A 21,632-nucleotide genomic window follows, 5' to 3' on the forward strand; every position below is an offset into this window, starting at 1 on the left:
CATAATTCAGTTTAAACTTGTTTTAACTGTTTTAATGAGGGGCAGCATGTAGCCTTGTGGCTAAGGTACATGACTGGGGCATGGAAGGTTGGTGGTTCAAGCCCTGGGTGTAGCCACGATAAGATCTCACACCTTAAAGGGCTAATGCCTCAAACCTACTCACTTTGCCTTTGTACGCACTTCACACTGCCTTTGTGTTATCTCTCCTGCCCTGTGCTCCACCTGCACTCTCTCGCCCACACAGAACACCTCACTGGACAGACTCCTGCACAGGTTACCCGGGATTCTCGGCGGTCTGCACAATAAAAAGAATGTCAAGGTGAGAGGAATCGAGGAATTCACCGTCACTATCGGCGAATAACCCTGCCCGCATAGACACAGCGCAGTCCTTTCTTTGGCGATGACAGGGCGGTTTCTGTCTCGCCAGGTGTGGTTCAACAACAAAGGCTGGCATGCGGTGACGTCTTTCATCAACGTGATGAACAATGGGCTCCTCCGTGCCAACCTTCCCGCAGGGCCAGAGAGGAGGAGGCATGGCATCACCGCCCAGAACCACCCGCTCAACCTCACCAAAGAGCAGCTCACTGAGATGGCAATGTAAGGTCCATTCTCTCCTCTCACCCTCTCAGTCCCAAGCCCAATATCCAGTGGCTCCACCCAAATCCCAAGGGGGACAAAGAGAGAATTTAGGAGGGGTTTTAATAGGGGGGGGGGGCTCAAAACAATAGTATAGCAATCATTGTGATTGGTTGAAAACTACATATTTCACAGTACTTACGGTTGAGTGCCATTTGGCACTCTTGGGACTGAAAGGGTTAACTGTAAAAATATTTGATTGAAATGTGCTATGTAAATAAATGTGTTACAATTATTGTTATTAATATTCGCACCCCTTCCTTCAAATCTTGCTTATTGCCAACTGTCTGTCCTTTAACATGGCCTGGTTACCCTCCGCCCCTCCCTCTGTACAGGATGACCACGTCGGTGGACGTTCTGGTGTCCATCTGCGTGATCTTCGCCATGTCCTTCGTGCCCGCGAGCTTCGTGCTCTTCCTCATCGAGGAGCGGGTCAGCAAGGCCAAGCACCTGCAGTTTGTCAGCGGTGTCAAGCCCCTGCTATACTGGCTGGCCAACTTCACCTGGGATATGGTCAGTTACCACCTCCTCAGTTCACCTCCTACCCGTTCTCCTTATACATGCCTATTTCTTATTGGTCTACAGCAGACATAAGACGTCTTTGTTTGCTCCTAAAAACATTTCAAAATGGTGACTGTTTTTTTGAGGAATGTGGTCATAATTACTGTTATCTCCCACTCGAGGGAGGCACAGGGGAAAGACCCCGAGGTGTTTGTCTTTTTATTTGTTTGTTGTTTGGATATATTTCCACACTCAGTGTTTATTATTTTACTTCGGTATTCTTTTCTCTACAGTGTCTTGTCTTTATAATTCTTTGTAATTGGCTGAATGTAAAGCACTATTGAGCTACATTTTATGTATGAAAGGTGCTATATAAATAAAGCTTATTATTATTTTTATTATTATTATTTTGTCTTGTTCACAGATGAACTACACAGTACCAGCTATAATGGTGGTCCTCATATTCATCGCGTTCCAACAACAGTCCTATGTTTCTGAAAAAAACCTTCCTGCTCTAGTCCTGTTACTTATGCTCTACGGGTAAGAACTCAAGAAAGCCAGTGTGGTTTGATGGATTTCCTCTATGTGCTAATTAGGCTGAGTTATTGTATGGATTGCAGGTTAATTTGTTGTAAACCACACTGAATCTCACAGTGAGTTATATGCAATGCAAAAGACAGACATTTGTATGTGTGCTATTTATAGTGAGGGTCTAATGATGAAGACATCTGAAGAATGCATTCTGCATGTCTCCCTATATAATTATGGGCGTATAGTGCATACTGTTTTTCCACAGTACAGCACACCTGTAATAATCAGTGGCGACGTTGGCTCAAACTGTCCCTGAGCAAGACCCCTAACCCCCGAAATGCCCCTGATGAGCTGATTGGTGCCTTGCATGGCAGCCAATCGCCGTTGGTGTGTGAGTGTGTGTATGAATGGGTGAATAAGAAGCATCAACTGTACAGCACTTTGGATGAAGGCTATCATGTATCATGTAATCATGTTTTGTCTTTTATCACCTTGTATGTACCACAGCTGGTCCATCACCCCGCTCATGTACCCAGCGTCCTTCCTGTTCAGCGTGCCCAGCACCGCCTACGTGGTCCTCACCTCCATCAACCTCTTCATCGGGATCAATGGCAGCATCGCAACCTTTGTCCTGGAGCTCTTCGTAGATCAGGTATTGAGATGCGCTCTGCTGGGGAAACGATCTCAGCATGTCGTTCCTCTGATTCAGAAGCACAAGCTCACAAGGCCTTCTGGTTCCCGCTCTAAGGTCAAAATTCTCACATTTTCACAAATATTTGACAAACCCATTACAAGACTCACCTTTGGACGTCCTGCTTTGGAACCTGAACTCACACAGAATTTGCAGGTTGTTTTTTTGCCCGGCAACAGTTCACAGCATTTCTTTTGCATATTAATTTGTATTCATGAGAAAAGTATTGAGGGTGGTTTGACACACAGTTAATTTGATATGGATATTTGGACATTTGATTTTTGGATTGACAGCTCCTACATTCCACTGACATTTTTACACGACTGTTAAAATGTTCTTTTCAGACTCTGTGTGTTGTATTGTACTTCTCCCCTGATTTTATCCCCTGATTTTCCTTTTCTCTCCATTTTCAGCACTTGAATGACGTTAATAAGATCCTGAAGAAGGTCTTTCTGATCTTCCCGCACTTCTGTCTGGGTCGTGGCCTCATCGACATGGCAAAGAATCAGGCCATGGCAGATGCTTTCCAGCGCCTTGGTACGTGGTGTTTGCGCTCGTCTAAGACAGCAGCGAGAGTGGTAAAAGGGTAAAAGGTCAGCCTCCGGGTGGTGCAGCACTGGCTCTGCGGGTGAATCGGCTCATCGCACTCTAGCGGCCACTGCTGGTCAGGCCAGGCGACTGCGGACACGCAGACTAAGAATTGGCTGACCCTGTTCTCCTCCGGCAACATGGGCAGTGTGTGATTGGTGGGAAAATCAGGGAATAAAATATAAAAAAAAGGAGGGTAAAATGTTATTGACTGTCTAGGCTGCAGTTTTCAAACGGAATAGCGCAGCTGTTCTGGGAGTTCAGTTAGTGTGATGTGCAGGAGTATGAGTACAAGAATACATTGATTCAGGCACACAGTTGGAATGCATGCATTACATTATAGTTATTTAGCTGACGCTTCTGTCCAAAGCAACTTAGAGTTTACGTCTTAGACTAAACAGGGGCCAATCCCCCCTGGAGCAATGTGGGGTTTGCTCAAGGGTCCAGCAGCCGCACTGTGTACTTTATTGTAGCTACACCACCAACCTTCTAGTTCCCAGTTAAGCATATTAGCCACTAGACTATAGGCTGCCCCCCATCATCTCAATTGCCTCTTTTTGTCCACAGGCACCAAGCAGACCCTGGATCCCCTCTCCTGGGACTTTGTGGGGAAGAACCTGTTCGCAATGGCTGTGGAGGGCGTGGTGTTCTTCCTCTTTACGCTTCTGCTTCAGTACAACTTCTTCATCAGCTGCAGGTATAGTAGCCATAGCAACACAGCCAGCCTGCAGTCTCTGCTGCAAAATGTCAGCTATGTCAGCTTGAAAAGGGAGCTGGTCAAGCTGGTTATGAGCTGGTCAACCAGCTAGTGCTGGTAGCTGGTCAAACCATGTTTAGCTGGGCGCTGGTCTGAACTGGTCAGCCAGCTAAACCATTTTTTTTTTTCAGATTTTTTCCCTTTTTTTCTCCCAATTTGGTAGCCAATTGTACCTCGTCTGATTCAATTGGAGGTAGTCGTATTAGATGTACTGCCCGTACCCCGTCCCTCGGCGGCCCGAAGGAGAACGACACGCCTTCTTCAAGCCGTCTCGTCTTGTGCCCGTTGCCGTGATTCCGAGGCGCTCGAGGCCAAACTTGGCTTTTGGCAGGACCGAGAATCGAACCCCGGTCCCCGGTGTGCAACTGCAGCAAACTGCAACCGCAAGTCTGCTGCTTCTTAGCCTGTTGCGCCACCGCGCCTCCAGCTAAACCATTTTGAGCTGGGAGCTGGTCTGAACAGGTCACCAAGCTACCAGCTGTTTTAAAACCTAGCTTGAGCTGTTTTTTTTTCCTCCAGCAAAACATCGAAACATCTCGGTACATCACATCACATTCTCAGCAAAGCCGCTGTGTTGATGTGAACCTTTTCGTTTTCAGATCCTGGTCTGACCCTGAACTGCCCCCTTTGGGCCCGGAGGACCAGGATGTAGCCAAGGAGAGAGAGCGGGTGAACAGCGGGAGAGCACAGAGGGATATACTCACAGTGAAGGAGTTAAGCAAGGTGTGTCAGGGAAATAATCTGCAAATTACAGTGAAGGGGCATAAGAGATAAACTAAATAAAATAAGATATGAAATTAGATAAAATACAGTGTCTGTTCTCCACTGCTACTCGGTTGTTGGTTAGTGACAAGATGGTGTTTATAAAGACCATAACCAAAGTGCCTTGTGCTTGTGCAGGTGTACAAGGTGGGCCGGAAACCTGCAGTGGACCGTCTCTGTTTGGGAATTCCCCGTGGGGAGGTGAGAGGAACAGAAAGTGGCATTTCCTCTTTGCTATCCAGAAATTGATACATACGTATGGCAGGAGTACATGCAAAATCATGTAAACACACCTCATGCAGTTGTGTACAATATGGGGGTGACAGGAGGGTTGCCGATTCAATCCCCTGCCCTGGGTGTGTCAACATGTCCCTGAGCAAGACACCTAAGGCTTTCCTGTCCTGTCTGCCAGTGCTTCGGCCTCCTGGGGGTCAACGGCGCGGGGAAGACCTCCACGTTCCGCATGCTGACAGGAGACACCTCTGTCACCTGTGGAGAGGCCTTCCTGGGAGGCTACAGGTCAGTCCCTCCCACCTGTCTCTCATCTCTCACCCGTCCGGGGTTATTCAGAGTACTGGGGCATGCAAAGAAGTTATTCCAACAATATACAAGAGACAAAATGGAGAAATAGAACTGTAAACAAGTCATAGCCGTGGTATATTACTATTTCATCGCTGCTATTAACCAATCAGATTGCATTTTATTCGAGAAATTAGATCCCTATAAATCATATACTATACTACATCATATATATTAGATCATATTTATTAAATTAAAAAGCAAAATACACAAAAAATCATCTATAAACTATTTATAAGTGAAATTAGATAAATAATAGGCATGGCAGTGACCATATGGTGGATCTCTCCTGTACTGAATGGCAGTGTCCTAACTGAGATGGAGCGGGTTCACCAGCTCATGGGGTACTGCCCACAGTTCGACGCCATCAATGACCTCCTGACCGGCCGGGAACACCTGGAGTTCTACGCACGACTGAGAGGAGTCCCAGAGGAGGCTGTGGCCAAGGTAAGGTGTTAAGCACTTAACCGCGCTCCGTGATCCTCTCATTACAGGACGCGTTGTCAGTGGTACACTCTGTTCTCTGGCCGTCCCAGGTAGCGCAGTGGGGGGTGAAAAAGCTGGGCCTGACCCAGTACTCGGAGCGAGAGGCGGGTGGTTACAGCGGGGGCAACAAGCGCAAGCTCTCCACTGCCATCTCCCTCATCGGGGCTCCCCCCGTCATATTCCTGGTGAGTGGCTGAGGACTGAGTGCTGTGGACTGAGCGGTCGTGTGGCAGCCTGTAGCCTCGTGGCTAACGCTGGCGGTTCAAGCCCTGGTGTAGCCACGATAAGATCCATGCAGCTGTTGGGCCCTTAACCCCACATTGCTCCAGGGGGGATTGTCCCCTGCTTACTCTAATCAATTGTAAGTCACGTTGGATAAACGCCTCAGCTAAATAACTGTCATGCAGGGGTCACCAACCCTGTTCTTGGAGATCTACTGCCCTGTTGGTTTTCACTCCAACCTCAATAAAGCACACCTCATTCAACTGCTAAAGATCACCTAATTAGTAGAATCAGGTGTGCCAAATTTGGGTTGCAATGAAAACCTACTGGTTGGTAGATCACTGCTGTAATGTAATGTAATTAATGTAATTACATTACATTATTGGCATTTGGCGGCTGTGCGGCTCTTATTGTGGCTACACCGGGATTAGAACCACCAACCTTGTGTATGCCAGTCATTTACCTTAACCACTACGCTACAGGCCGCCCTACAATGTGGCAGTGACTACAGGTGGGGTCAGTGTGGCTGTTGTGTGACCTCTCTGGGTGCCTTACAGGATGAGCCCACCACAGGAATGGACCCCAAGGCCAAGCGCTTCCTGTGGAACTGCATACTGAGCGTCATCAAGGAAGGAAGAGCCGTCATTCTCACATCTCACAGGTAGGGGGCGCTTGTGCCCGAATGCAGGGGTGCCTAATCTTATCTGAAAAGGCTGGTGAGAGTGCAGGTTTTTGTTTTAGCTCAGCACAAACACGCCTGACTCTACTCATAAAGGTCTTGATTGAAGGCAAGATTAGTTCATTAGTTGAATCAGGTGTCTTATTGTTGGGCTAAAACAAAAACATCGGCCCTTTTTGGATACACCTCTGCCCTAATGTATTACGCAAAGTTACTACGAACCTGGGATCATCAAACCTGGCCCTCGAATCCAAATCCAACCGTGGTTTTCTTTTCTCCCGGCTAATTAACTGAACAATTAGTGTTACTGATTGGTCTTCTCAGTCTTCACACCTGACTCCCAGGTAGAGGGAGGGTCCCTCGAGGACTGCTTTATATCCTCTGAGGGATAAATTAAGTGCACTTGTAACTGAAATAAATATTTGTGTTTTTCTGTTTAACAGCATGGAGGAGTGTGAAGCCCTCTGCACCCGAATGGCCATAATGGTGAACGGAAGGTTCCAGTGCCTGGGCTCCGTACAGCACCTTAAGAACAGGTACTTACTCCTGATGGTGATTGAGGCCAATAGGGCAGCACGAGATTGGAGTCATATATAACCGTATACACACCCCCTTAACTTGTGTGTCTTTTCGTTCTCATAATATCTTTTGTGTTCGTATCAGAAACTGAGACTAACAAATTAACTATTTCGTTAATAACATTTCTATTTACGAATGGCTACGCACACTCACACACCAACGGCGATTGGCTGCCATGCAAGGCACCAACCAGCTCATCAGGAGCATTTAGGGGTTTGGTGTCTTGCTCAGGGACACTTCGACACACCCAGGGTGGGATTGAACCGGGGATCAACCCTCCCAACTGCCAGACGATTGCACTTACCGCCTGAGCCAATGTCGCCGCCTTCTAAATTTAAAACCCCACAAACTTTTGTTCCTAAAAGTCTTTTTCTCTTTCACCCCTGCGATCAGATTCGGAGATGGCTACACCATCATCCTGCGTTTGTCGGAGCCTTCGGAGGAGCCATGTCCCGTGGACTCCTACATCAGGAGATCCTTCCCCGGGATCGAGTTGAAGGAGAAGCACCACAACGTGCTGCAGTACCAGCTGCCCACTAACACCTGCTCTCTGGCCCACGTCTTCGACGTGCTGTCCAACAACAGCGAGGAGCTGGGCGTCACAGACTACTCCGTCTCCCAGACCACACTGGACCAGGTAGGAGGCTGAGAGGCCGGCTTTTCCCCTCTTACCTGTGTTCATCCATGCATAACGTTAGCCCAGTGGTCCTGGTCCTGGAGAGTCGCAGGGTGCGCTGGTTTTTGTTTTCGTATATCAGGAACCAATTCAGACCCAAGAAACCAGGTGAGGTGAGTTAACTGCTTTAATTGATTAATTAAGTTCTGACCTGCACACCCTGCGGCTCTCCAGGACCAGGAGTGAGGACCCCAGCACACCCTGCGGGTCTCCAGGACCAGGAGTGAGGACCACTGTATTAGCCAGTCCACTTGCAAACTGAAATTGAAGCTAAATCTATATCTGTATGTGAATTATGAAACAGAACAATTTCAGCTAAGTTACTGCACATATTAATTCGAGCCTGAATTCATTGATGAAGAGTTAGAGCAACAGATAGAGGTTGAACAAAGACAAACCAAACTGGTCTCCCAACAGGTGTTTGTCAACTTCGCCAAGGACCAGAGTGATGATGACCAGCTCAGGGAGGTGTATGTGAATGCAGCGATGGAGCCAGTTCAGCCCGCTCAAACAATACAGATGGAGGTCAGACCAAAAGCAGTTACACCAAACGGGGCGATGCAGGGCCCCTCAGCCTCTCCCAAGCCAAAGCCTCAGCAGAAGCGGCAGCAGCATAAGCCCAAGAAAGGAAGTGTGGCCAGTAAAGTTCAGCCCACCGGGGAGAATTCTGGGAGCAAAGACCGCCTGACACTCTTCTTGGTGGACAGCAGCACGCGAGAGACCAAGATGTGAATTAGACGGGACACAGATGTGATGGAAGCAAGGCGTGCCAGATGCAGCGCTAAGAATGTTTGAGATGCCCTGAAATGCCCTCGCTGTGTCCACCGTATGTCAGGCATCTCAAACTCCAGTCCTGGAGGGCTGCAGTCTCTGCTGGTTTTTGTGATTTCCTTTCAATCAGTAGCTAATTTAGCCCTTGGAAACAATAGCCAATCAATGACATAAATTAATCATGTCAGTGCTTGGACACATCAAAGGCCAGCAGACACAGTGGCCTTTCCAGTATTGGAGATTGACATCCCTGGTCTAGGTGGAGGAAACCTAGCTACCATCTCGCTCAGCTGATCTTGTCTGAGTTTGGTGCCTTGTTAGTTCTCCAAGACAGCTGTACTTGTATTAATCCTGCAATACCTGTATCTACACACCTCAGCTGCTATCCAGGTATCATTTGCCAGGTGTTATTTGTATATGATTTGTACATTACCATACTGTACGTTCAATCTGAAAACGTTTTGCTACGATTTCTGTCCCAGCGGTGTGCAACGTTTTGCAACAGGCTTTGAGGTATGTTTGCCCCCATTTGGTGGGTGTGTTGAGGGTGTAGCCCAAATCATTGATGATGTAGACCTAAGCTTTAAAGCCCGGAGAACGACTTCTCAGACGCCATAGGAACAAACTGTACTCCGTCCACGTGCACCATGTTCAGTGCATCACCGTTTCTGTTTAAATAAACGCTTTTGCTATGTTTTGTCGGGGCTGAACGTGGCCCTGGTGTTTCACAGCGCCCAAGGTATGCCTGGTGAGCATTTGTGTGAAGCGCAACAATTTCATTGGGAATACTGGTCATGGTTATATTGTCGACCACAATGAAAGACCACAAAAGTTTAATCCACCAAAATAAGTGAACCAACTGCTGCTTTTTGATATATGGTTCATATTTTTGCACTGAGAACATTTATTTGAAGTCATTTTATGTCCGTGCAGATCAAGTGTATCATTTATTGACATTAGTGCTGTTGTATTTGTTCTTCACAAAAACTGGTTACACCCCAAGCCTGTACACGGCACAAGGCAGATGTGCAGTTCGTAGGAATAAAACTCTGAACACTGCCTTTATTAGGTCACCAGTTACTTGTATATTCATTACTTTTATGATTTTATTATGTTTTATTACATTTATTTTCTATTTGAACATCCATCTCTTGCATACTATTGCACTGGAGAAGGCACCTGTGAGTCAGACACAGATGTAAACCATTAAAGTATGTACCAGTGCATCAACTGTACTGATACTGTGTAGCATGTATATTGGTCTGTGGTGATTAAAAACAAGACTGATATTTATACCCTATACTGTATATCGTAGCAAAATTCTATGTACTGTATTTATTATATTTATGGTATTTTAAGATTCTTATACTTGAATGTGGATGTATTTATCTACATATCTGTAAATACAGATGTACATACAGTATATATAAACAGAAATATGAGAATAAACCAGACTATAAATGGGTGATAAAATGTGTTTTCTGGATAAAATTGGAACCATGTTAGCAATTGGGAATAATGGGATTGCAAGACTTTTGTTCCGTGATTACACAGTGTGTACATGTTACGTATTTGTATTGCTTTGTATTTGGGGGATCAGAGTGAGGTTCCTCTTGTACAAGCTGAGGATTACTGGCTGCTTATTTTCATCTGGGGGATGAGGTGGGCCTTGAAACGCTCTCTCTGTCTTCACAGTTTTCATCCTCTGACATCTCGCTGGCTGGATCCCAGGGCATGTTTGCAATTCTCTGTGGATGTTTAGGAGAAAGCAAGGTGACTGGTCTGGTCTGGTCTGGTCTGGTCTGGTCTGGTCTGGTCTGGTCTGGTCTGGTCTGGTCTGGTCTGGTCTGGTCTGGTCTGGTCTGGTCTGGTCTGGTCTGGTCTGGTCTGGTCTGGTCTGGTCTGGTCACAGCTACAAAGTACACAGACGGTGTCTTGGGAGAGAACAGAACTGTAACATGCCTAACCATGTGAGATGGGACCATGGTAATAATAAAGAGAGCAAAAAATAAATGGTTAAAAGAAGCTCAAGTGATAATGAAACGCAAAAAAATATCTATCATAATCAGATGTCCTTTTCAAAAGCAAACAATTTTATTTTAGGAAAAGATGATTATTTTCGTCGAAAAAAGCTGAAAGAAAGGCACAACCTTTCGGTTAAGCGCACAGCAGGTTTAATTGTGGAGTCAGGCTTTGGCATATGAGAACTTTTTTAAAAGCACACTGTGTCCTAATTATTCCCAGCCTGATCTTTAGAGTAATTGCCTTTCATTTTGAGGCATTTAGTTTCCCCCCTGTTGATGACTTGGAAGCTGCCCGCCATGTTGTGTAAATATTGCATGTACGTACATGAATGAGAGCAGGCTGAATAGTGCTTGACATGACGTTCAGATGAAGGCTGCAATTACAGCTTCTTTGAATGTACTGCCAGGGATCACTCACAAATCACTCCCTCATTTTCCTTGCACAGTGTCACTGTGACACTGGCTATGAAAGCAGTGCCCACAAGAAGGAAAACAAGCTCATGGCTCATCTCAATCTTTTCATCTTTTTTGGAATAAAAAAAAAACAAAAAACCACATTTACATTTCTTTGGTCATTTGAACACTTAATTGTCAGCATGGTGATAGTTCCATCCCCTGGAACATACAGTATCATAGAATGCGTGGCCTGTAATGTAGTGCTGTTTCTTCATGTTTAACTGACAGGTATGTGGTAGCCAAAGATAATTAATGATATGCTTACTTTGTATTAAGGCCTGGCAGGTGTATCAGCCCTTCGCTGAGGGATCTGAGAGTAGCAGCCAGAAGGAGACGATCAGTATATTCAGGTATCTCACTCTCCCTTTCTCTCTCTTTCTCCGTCTTTTTGTCTCTTACGCGCGCTTTTAATCTTTGAAGTAGCTGCTCTGTACCATAGGCTGAGACATCCGGGAGCTTGCACGGAGGAGCCTCCTGAAACAATAAAACAACAGATAAGATAACATCCACACTCAACAATGCGTTGCACTCGTCACGTTACACTTCTGCGTACATTTGCTTAGCAGGTTGCCTTATCGTGTGTAAACTGTGTGCAAGCCCATTGTAACCTTACCCATTCTATAACATGAGTAGACACTGCTGAAATGTGTTTTTCCCCAGAAGAGCTGAGGTATATGTTAAACTTTGTTGGTTTCTTGTGTACGTTTGTCTGAGTGTGACGCAATCAATGGTGCTAAAGCTAAAGCTAATATAACTTTTGCTGTAGTGTCAGAAGTGACTTGATTTATGAAAGATTGAAAAAAAAATAAAAGGTCCTTACACTTTCAGAGGTCTTAGTTCCATCTGACAGAGATTTTCTTTTCTTCAGGAGAATCCTTGGAAATGAAGTTACAGTTTGTGAGGTCTTAATCGGTTTGGAAGAGGTGGCCAGGACACCTTGCTCTGAAATGTTAATCAGGGGCAGAGAGATGCGAGATGCTGAGATCCTTGTATTATGCGAGCATGATGGAAATTTGTTGGACGGTTCAGTGATTGGAGGTAATAATCTCTTCTTCACCAACCTCGGTACTTCTGATCGGCCTGTCCTCAAACTCTTGTTCTTCTTGCTGACCTTGGCTCTTGATGGCAACTCAGAAGTCTGTATCAATCTCAAATTTGTAACTTCCTTGCTATCCAAAGCTACATCTAAACCACCAGGCTCTCTTTCTTCTGCCTCTCTTGACTCCATACCACCTGCTAAGATCGGCCGAAGGTCAACACAGATTTTAAAAACTTCTTCTTCTTCTTCTTCTTCTTCTGCTCTCTCAGAAGTTTTGTTGACAGTAGGATGTCCTAACTCTATCATTGTTGAGCATATTGAACTAATTCTGTTACCCTGAGTTAACTTGTTCAGTGAGGTCTTCAGGGGCAATGCGCACCTTACCACATCCACCACCAGCTGTATCGGCTCTCCAGCCATGTTGGAAGCAGGGGCTTGATTCTTGCAAGTCAAGCAGTAGATGATAAATCAAATTTGGAAGATGTACAAATGATGTTTACATTGACTGTAAATGAGCCGGTTCTTGTCTGTTCTGTTGTTGAAGCAGCAGCTTTACAAATTGTTTTCAAATTCAAAATCTTTGTGTTAAGGGCACATTAACAAACAACACTGTTTGAACACTGTAAACTTCTTCAGTTGTATTCCTTTTTTAACTGTAAGATACACAACCCAGCGATGGTTTCAGTTGAACTTATTCAAAGCTTAAACATACCACTCTTAATATCCATGAGAAGTTTTCCATGCTCAACAACAGCCATCCAAGCATGAAGAAGCTTAGCTTATAATCATCTTAGAGAAAGTCTATATTCTTAAAACGGCGATTTCCCTCTGAGAGAGTCCCACCTTGCAGTGAAGTTCAGAACTGTATTTACACCAACAGCAGAGTGGATATACAAAGCAAATATCTACATCAGTCCTCTTATAACAGCCTGTCGACCATATTTTAAACCACAATCCCGCATGGGTGACAGTTACCAAAACATTGCTGTTATGGAAACAACTTCAAGGAAGTCTGAATGCTCAAACAGTGGCAAAACAAATACTAATAAATCTAGTACATTTTATACATTGTGGGATACAAAAGCACAAGATACTATATTTAGTGTTTGCTTTGGCTTTGTATTGTTCCATTGCCTGAAGAAGTTGTTTAATTGATTACAATTCATTCACATGGCTGCTTGAGTCAAAATTGTTTACTCATTTGAAAGTGGTAAAAACCAGTTTAGCCTGTCCTGGACCATACAGACTCCTGTATTAGATTTATGACATGGTATGGAATAGGGAAATATGGTGGTATAGCACCACCATCCATCCAGCATAAAAAAACATTTAGTTCACTTTGATTTAAACTTACTATAATATACTACTTATAGCATATTAAATATGTCTGCTAATCATGTGAATAAAATATTATTATTATAATTGTTATAATAATAATTATGATTGTTGTTGTTGCTGTTGTTGTTCGACATTAAGACATAGCTAACAAATGTAAAATATCGCTTAATTTTATGGAAAAATATTTTTCTCTTCGATTGGTTACTCTGGTAGAATATCGATCAATTGAATTATGACTCGTCAATAACGTAGCTAGGCGTTGTCTAATTTTAACTTCCGCAAAGCACCCTTTGCTTGACTTGCTCCTGACGGTCTTGAAGCCGGGGAAGCGCTCTTGCTTTCCAGCCAACCTTGACTGTTTCTTCAGCCTAAACCATACAGCTAGCTAGCTAATCACTTTAGTCAAGCAAAAGCCAAAACTACCATTTCTGTTAACGAACTTTCCTTATTTTGATTAGCTAGCTAGCTGTCGTGAGTTATTCGCTTTGTAAAATGGTTGTGTTGACTAATAACAGTAGCAACAATGAAGAACAAGATTATATGTAAGTTCAATGGTTTTGGGTATTGTTGGAAAACATCTATTTAATGTATCCGTTTTAAATGCGGTTGCTTACTCCGTGTAAAATGTCAAAATTCTAGCTAGCTAATTTGTGAGTGTTGGGTGAACTGGTTTCTAGGACCTGTGGTTTATTGCTTAGATACCCTGTTATTATAGATAACAATTACCAGAGCCAGCGCTACAAGCTAGCTTGCTATTTGACCTATTTATTTGGACTAGTTAATTCATTGTTCTTAGCTAGCCAATAATAGCCTACATTGATGTAGCCTATGTGTCAATCGTTTTGGGCAATTTAACGGAATTGGAATATTATAACGTTAGCTACTAGTTATTTAGGTTGCTAGCTTGTGCTATCTCGGCAGTGTTTACTTCTGACGCCATTTTGAGAAGGGTGTCATTACCGAGCTAACATTGATGGCTAATTAGCTTGATAATGTTGCTTAGAGCTAAGTTAGTTCGCATAGTGCAAGTTAGCTAGAAGCGAGCTCCTAGATACCTGTATGCAACTACCTGGTTTGCTGACATTATTTGACGTTAATTACACGTAGATAGGGAACAAAATGTTACTGTTAGCTGCTAGCTACCTGCTGGCTAACTAACTAGCTAGCTAGCTACAGTAGGCAAACTTGATACTATAAGAGCTCTGAAATGAGGTCAGTGTTTTAATGGCTGCTTGCTAGCTATGTCCTATTTAGCTTGACAGTTTTGGGGAGCTAGCGTTGAACTAGCCTGGTTGGTTAGCAACTGAACTAGTTGCTTACCAGTTATGGACATTGTTGGTTCTGCCCATTGACTTTAAAACGATTAATAGCAAGCAATCAATTTGTTGATAAAACATGTTTGAAATGGATGGCACTCGTCGAAATGATCCAACATAGATATGGGCGTGGCAACCAGGCCAATGACACCCCAGTTGTTCGGACTGAAGTACTGTCACGTTTCATTGCAACTTGTTCCTCAACACGTCACCTGGTTCATTAAACACTTGTGAATTGTTTGAATGTCAGGTGTCATACATAAATATATATGAACTAGTTTTTCATATTGTGTGCACTTATCTCCTTAAGAGTGTGTATGTTGAATTTCATGAACCTTATTTTTTGGTTTCAGCAGGCATTTAATTTCATTGAAGTCTTTAAAATGCATGCAAAACATGGCATATAACTACACATCGTCACATTAATATACAACCACGTATTACTGGATGTAGGCGAGAGTGATTTTTCTTTTATGATTCTGTTTTGTCTGCATTTTATGAACAGCAGACTGGATATAGAAAATACTATGCAAGATCTTTGCTTTTTATTTAAGAATCCACAATACCATGATGAGTCTGAATCCCACACGGTTAGAATGGGTTGAGATTAATCATTATGTTTTTTTCAGCACCTTTTTAAATTCAAGGGCAGGGAATGAGACGGGTGGTGCCTGGGTTATCCGTGACTCACCTTGTAGCCATGACAGTAGTGACGTTAACAGTTTTCATAGATAAGCGCTCTGCTACCGCAAGTACTCTTGGCTGTCATTAGTCAGCAGAAGTAGCAGTAATAGTAGTAGAAGCTCCTATTTTACAAGCATTTGCTCCTGGAAATTTGACGTTTGCTAACCGGGGGGGAAAACATATTCAGGACCGCATCAACTTATTGGGATGAATTAATGTGCTCTTATTTCTCCCCTCTTGGGAGCTCCTTGGAAAAGAATGTTAACATCAAGCCCTGAAAGAACTTAACTGGTGAAATAAGTGATTTAAGCCTTCTCTGTCCTTGGGTTTTAAGAACATGTTAAGGCATTTAAGACCAGCCAAGGCACCATAAGCCCAAGATCTGTTACTCTACTGCAGGGGTCGGCAACCCTGGTCCTGGAGAGCCGCAGGGTGTGCTGGCTTTCGTTGTTGCTTGGCATTAATTGATCAATGAAAGCCGTTGATTACACGGTTAACTCACCTCACCTGGTTTCTTGGGTCTGAGTCGCTTGCTTATTTTAAGGTGGAGACGAAAGCCAGCACATCCTGCGGTTCTCCAGGACCAGGGTTGCCGACCCCTGCTCTACTGCCTGTTAAGTGCGTGCCTTCCAGATCTGGGTCAAATATGTAATTGCTTTGGCTTCATATACTCAGTTGATCTTGCTGGGTGCAGTTGGGCTAAACAAGTGGAGTATTTCATAGGTTCCAGTAACACCGGATAAACTCAGAAAAGAAGTGTAGGAAAGTATTTGAATCCAAAAATGTATTTTACCCAGATCTGGTGCCTGCATCTTACCATAGTTTGTGTTTTCACCACATAATGTGTATGGTTCTCAGATGTGTCCCTGCTCTGACCGAAGAGCGCCACAACTCGCTACCTGGCTCTCCGGCCAAACGGGTGTCTCCTGCCAAGAGGAAGCAGTTCTTTATCAACCAGGCCGTACGCAACTCTGACCTCACACCCCGAGCCAAAGGCAAGAAGAGCCAGAGACGGCAGGAGAACAGTAAGCCTACCTCCCCCTCCAGGCTCCACCGGCCTCTGCTGCATTATCTCCACCATGGATGAATTCCAGACCATTATTTTACATTACATTACATTACATTAATGGCGTTTGACGCTCTTGTCCAGAGCGACGTACAACAAAGTGCATGCCCATAACCAGGGATAAGTGCGCTGAAAGACCCTGGAGGGAAGTACAATTTCAACTGCTACCAGTACAGCAAAGATAAGGACTAGGGCCTATTTGATTAATGGATAATATTTATATCTCAACTTTTTAATTAATTATTATTATTTTTTTATATTTGACATTTACTGATAATAATGGTATAATAGATTTATTGTTGACACTAAATGCATTTGAAGTGCAATGATACACACACAATCTTTCGCATTTTGTAACAGTAAAATGTTTGGAAGAAGAAAAACTGTTTCCGGTTTCAGTATATCAACCGTTACAGGCTCATATGCAGACCGAGCTGTGTATAGCAATTGAATCGCCTCTCAAAATACTTATCATGCTTGTGGATTGTCCTAAAGACTGAAAGATCATATTTCTGTTATACAAACAGCTCGTTACCTGGCCAACCTGCTGGAGAGAGACGAGTGCTCCAAAGAGGAAGGGGAAGTGTGTGGGGACCCCGCCTCACCGTCCATCTTCACTGAGGCGTGCACCAATGAGAACTATGCGCAGGTAGGCCTTTCCAAACCAGCACACTACTTCCTTTACATGCCCCTTTAATTATTCGCTTAATTAGAATGCCATTTAATAATAATAATAATGTATTATTTAGCTGACACTTTTATCCAAAGCAACTTACAGTTGTATGTACAACTTACACTTCCTCTTTCTGATTGGTTATTCTTATAAAAATGATGGAGTTCATACAATAATCGTACAGTAAAACTCTTAATACCTAGCGTTGTCCAAGGTCCTGTACGGTGAAATGTTCAAGCTTTCCTCCCTTCTCTCACAGTCCTGGAACGACTTCATGAACCGCTCCGGCGAAGAGCAGGAGAAGCTGCTGGCTCTTCTGGAGGAGGAGGCCAAGAGGAGCCACACTGCCAAGCTTCCCAAAGACCAGAGAGAGGGTGAGACAGTGCTGCCCTCGCCCCAGAACACGACTTAAACCAGACACGCACGGTGGAGGGTCAAATCCCATTTGTTTATCATGTCCTGTCATAGCACCATGGCTTACTGCAGTTCATTTTACCACATGATACATTTTACCACAAGTGGTTGCTTTTAGCAGGTATTGTTGTACAGGGTATAGCTGGCACTCTTTAGGCTCATTTATGATAAGTGACAAAGTGTCGAAAACAATGCAAATTTGACTGTCGATGCCCGTCAAAAGTGAAACAAAGACAAAACGATGCCATGGTGACGGTGCTAGTGTACTGCTACTTCTTTCTATGAATTAAGATGTTTTTCTTTAAATGGCTAGCTAACAAAATGGATGGGTTTGAGGAAAAGCCGGCGTCTGTTTGCTGTACTAACTATAAATGCACGTCGTCCAACAACGTTCTGTCCGCAAACACTTTTTCACCAAAACTAAGTGGGACTTGACTCTTTAATTGTCCTGGAAAGTAAGGTGTATATCTTCATTTAACGTTTGGCAGTATTTTGCGTGATCTGGAAGCTCATTTCTCGTGATCTCAAAGTGGAGTTCAGGTGAGGTGGGATGTTGAGGTGAGGTGGGATGTTGAGGTGAGGTGGGATGTTGAGGTGAGGTGGGATGTTGAGGTGAGGTGGGATGGCTGAACCCGTGCTCTTGTCTGTCTCCTCCTCAGTGGACCCTGCCTACAGTGCTCAGGACTACTTCCAAAGGATCGACCGAAGGCTTCGAGCCACGCTGAAGCGCAAGCAGATTCCCATCGTAAGCACTGGAGCGCACACACACACACACACACACACACACACACACACACACACACACACGAGCGAGCAGATTCCCATCGTAAGCACTGGAGCACACACACACACACACACACACACACACACACACGAGCGAGCAGATTCCCATCGTAAGCACTGGAGCACACACACACACACACACACACACACACACGAGCGAGCAGATTCCCATCGTAAGCACTGGAGCGCACACACACACACACACACACACACACACACACACACACACACGAGCGAGCAGATTCCCATCGTAAGCACTGGAGCACACACACACACACACACACACGAGCGAGCAGATTCCCATTGTAAGCACTGGAGCACACACACACACGAGGGAGCAGATTCCCATTGTAAGCACTGGAGCACACACACACACACACACACACACACGAGCGAGCAGATTCCCATTGTAAGCACTGGAGCACACACACACACACACACACGAGCGAGCAGATTTCCATTGTAAGTACTGCAGCACACACACACACACACACACACACACACACATGAGCGAGCAGATTTCCATTGTAAGTACTGCAGCACACACGTGCGTGTCAGTATAGCCATAATCATATGGGCGCTTTGAATATCTCGTTACTCAAGTTATTGTACCCACTGTGTCTGTCCTGCCTCCAGGTTTGAGATAAGCTTGATAAGACCTGACATGACATTGTCGTTTTATGTCATAATAAAATAAGGTGGTTTTAATCATTAGTAGTTATGCCATCATTTGTTCTACATCCACATAAAGTAGTTTAAATGTTTTGCTCAAACTAGAATGGGATGCAAGGTCCACTTCAATAGTACCAATTATTTGTAGTGGAAAATGAAAGTAATATTGTACATTGTAAATGTATCTGGGGTAAAAGCTGAAGCAACTGATAAGTAAGGTACCCATGGGAAGTCTTTCTCCCATTGGTTCTCCCACTACCTCATAGTGTTCTCAAACTGGGGCAGCCTGTAGCCTAGTTGCTAAGGTGTATGAGTGGGACCCGGGAAGTTGGTGGCTCAAGCCCCAGTGTAGCCACAATAAGATCCGCACAGCCCTTGCTCAAAGGCCCTTATAACCCCACATCGCTCCAGGGAGCATTGTCTCCTGCTTAGTCTAATCAACTGTAAGTGGCTTTGGAAAAAAGCATCAGCTAAATAAGTGATTATTACGCATTCATTTCTACCACTCCGCTCACTCAGGGGACAGTGGAGGTCCTGGAGGAAGACCTGCTGCGTTTTTTCGCAGCTCAACCCAGCTCTGTTTACACCACTCGACTTGGCAGCAGGTATGCATATTGCAGAGAGACTTTTAATCCTAACATACATCCAGGGACAGTTTAAAAAGGTTGCCTGTTTTGCTTGGTACCAGATAAATATTATGTGTTTATAATTCATTGTTTTTTTTAAACCTTTCCTTTGTGCACTTTTGTTATTAGCTTTGAGAGGCTGCTTCTTCATGCTGTCTGCCAGTACATGGACCTAGTTTCAGCAAGTAAGTACTTTGGAAATACAGTGTGATTTTAACTATAGTCAGCCCTAACATTACACACAAGTTTTGAAGTCTGGGAATTGTAAGGTTCAGCTTCAATTCAGAGCCATTCAAAGTTTGCGGTCTCTCAAGGGAGTTGTCAAGGGACTACTAAAGTAGCTCTTGGATGAAATCCATCAACCATTAACTTTGTTGGTATGGAAACTGAAATTAAACAAAAAAAAGCCCAGATATATATATATATATATACTTTTTTTTTTTCAGTGGTTACACAATTAATGGATCTTTTGAAGGTCAAATACAATTGGATGATGACATGCCTGAAATGTCAACACGACACTTTAAGCTTTTAACAATTATTATCATGCCAAAAAAATAAAAATGCATTCGTGTTCTAATATCAGAAAAATATTTAATACATAATTTCTTTCTTCAAATTTGAATTATGAACACAAACACAACTGTGACTTAAAACATAATAATTACACCACAACTCATGGGCTCCAGCGTCCATTCTCACCGTCAGGAAATACTGTTGGCAGGCCACACTGTGTTCACGTCCACTCAAACGGTCCCTGACTCTCTCTGCTGGTCCTAACTCCAGGTTCTGACTGCAATGGTGCTCGTCAAACCGAGGTGGTGAACAAGCAAGATGCGTTCCTGCCTCCGAATCCGATGCTGTCCGCCTACCTGGAGCAGCTGAGCTGAGAGGAGGGAACGGGGGAATGGGGAGAGGGGTGTGCAGCCTGTTCCTAATCAGCCAGTACGACTTCATTAAGCAGCTATGGCAGGCTTGTATGTTGTGAATGTACTGCATGTTGTGCACTTGGGATATACCACGCCAGGAAAATGAAACAGGGACAGACCAGGAGTGTGTCCCACTAAATACATAAAGCATCCTGCCTGACAGTTAGTCTGGGTGGTGTGCTTGTCATCGTTTCTGTGGGGTAAGGGCAGCACAGGTCATCCTAATTGGTAGTATGTATGTATTAGGAAAGGGTCTCAGTTTGCACAGCATTGATATAGGTGCGAATAAATGATCATCAATGACTGCATTACCCTCTTCTTCCATAAACTAGGTACAGGGTACATTCAGGTCTGCTTCTGCATGAACGAAAGCATTTAATTCCTTCTAATCCGTGTTATTTCATTTAGGTAATATGATTACAGTGTGTGTTCACTTTGCATTTCCTGGAGCACTCGAAAAACGGGGCTAACGATGAACCATTCTCTTGATATATGTGAGCTGCTTACTGGTCAGAGTGTGTAGGAAGATTACATAGCCATACTTTTCAAAGTTAGGTGAATGCCAAATGGTGAGTTTCACAGGATATAATTAGTTACATGAATGTTTTTGCTGGCCTTACTGTAACATATAAGCAGTTCAAATCTGGATCATGTTGCGGCATTGTTCCAGTAGTATATGTACTGAAATATAGTAATAGAACTTTAGAGGATAGAAAATGATAAGTATTCATTGTAGAACATTAGAGGATAGAAAATTATAGATATTGATTATTACATTTGACACTTAAACTCGCTTTTTAAACGATGAACATGAATTGATAGTCCTTGGTTTCCTCGTAATGAAGGTCAGTTATACGTGCTCTTTTTTTCAGGGCAGTCTGGTGCTGTTTTCTATGTCCTTCTTTTAGGCATAAGTCTGAAAATCGTAACTTGTTGTTTTTAACTGAACCACTTGTGATCTGAACTAAAAGATTCATTCATTTAGAATTGCAGGTGTTCGATATAGTCTGCCAGTTACATCGCTGTGCACTTATAGAATTATTAGCAATCTGTTAATTGCAGCCTGTCATCTCCTACTCTGTTACGGCATTGCCATAGCTTGGCGTATGGCCAAGTACAGCAAGTTCAAAGCACTAGGAATATCCTGAGACCTA

At 43.9% G+C, this 21,632-nt stretch overlaps 2 protein-coding genes across 2 annotated transcripts in view; both read left to right on the forward strand.

Moving 5' to 3' along the window:
• abca7 (ATP-binding cassette, sub-family A (ABC1), member 7) overlaps positions 1-9,713 on the forward strand; it is a 31,653-nt gene extending 21,940 nt beyond the window's left edge. The window contains 16 exon segments of the mRNA XM_061240843.1: positions 245-319; positions 428-597; positions 972-1,149; positions 1,562-1,677; positions 2,176-2,320; positions 2,773-2,896; positions 3,515-3,644; positions 4,304-4,427; positions 4,605-4,667; positions 4,879-4,985; positions 5,351-5,492; positions 5,582-5,716; positions 6,311-6,414; positions 6,876-6,968; positions 7,405-7,648; positions 8,105-9,713. Coding sequence (XP_061096827.1) covers positions 245-319; positions 428-597; positions 972-1,149; positions 1,562-1,677; positions 2,176-2,320; positions 2,773-2,896; positions 3,515-3,644; positions 4,304-4,427; positions 4,605-4,667; positions 4,879-4,985; positions 5,351-5,492; positions 5,582-5,716; positions 6,311-6,414; positions 6,876-6,968; positions 7,405-7,648; positions 8,105-8,419 — 2,265 coding nt within the window. The 3' untranslated portion in view covers positions 8,420-9,713.
• Positions 9,714-13,598: 3,885 nt separating this feature from the next.
• Positions 13,599-20,782, forward strand: r3hdm4 (R3H domain containing 4). Its single transcript, XM_061238319.1, has 8 exons — positions 13,599-13,857; positions 16,174-16,340; positions 16,909-17,030; positions 17,314-17,428; positions 18,128-18,213; positions 19,443-19,528; positions 19,679-19,734; positions 20,336-20,782. Exons 1-8 carry the CDS (start codon positions 13,808-13,810, stop codon positions 20,437-20,439), a joined length of 786 nt encoding a protein of 261 aa, XP_061094303.1. The 5' UTR covers positions 13,599-13,807; the 3' UTR covers positions 20,440-20,782.
• The last annotated feature ends 850 nt before the right edge of the window (positions 20,783-21,632 follow it).

The sequence above is a fragment of the Conger conger genome, chromosome 4 (assembly GCF_963514075.1).
Source record: "Conger conger chromosome 4, fConCon1.1, whole genome shotgun sequence".
Taxonomy (NCBI): Eukaryota; Metazoa; Chordata; class Actinopteri; order Anguilliformes; family Congridae; genus Conger; species Conger conger.

What these genes read in the sequence shown, in the direction of transcription:
- r3hdm4 (XM_061238319.1), top strand. Translation starts at nt 13,808, where the DNA reads ATGGTTGTGTTGACTAATAACAGTAGCAACAATGAAGAACAAGATTAT. An exon ending in CCAATGAGAACTATGCGCAG is followed by an intron (nt 17,031 to 17,313) that starts GTAGGCCTTTCC and finishes CTTCTCTCACAG; the next exon opens with TCCTGGAACGACTTCATGAA. An exon ending in CATGGACCTAGTTTCAGCAA is followed by an intron (nt 19,735 to 20,335) that starts GTAAGTACTTTG and finishes TCCTAACTCCAG; the next exon opens with GTTCTGACTGCAATGGTGCT.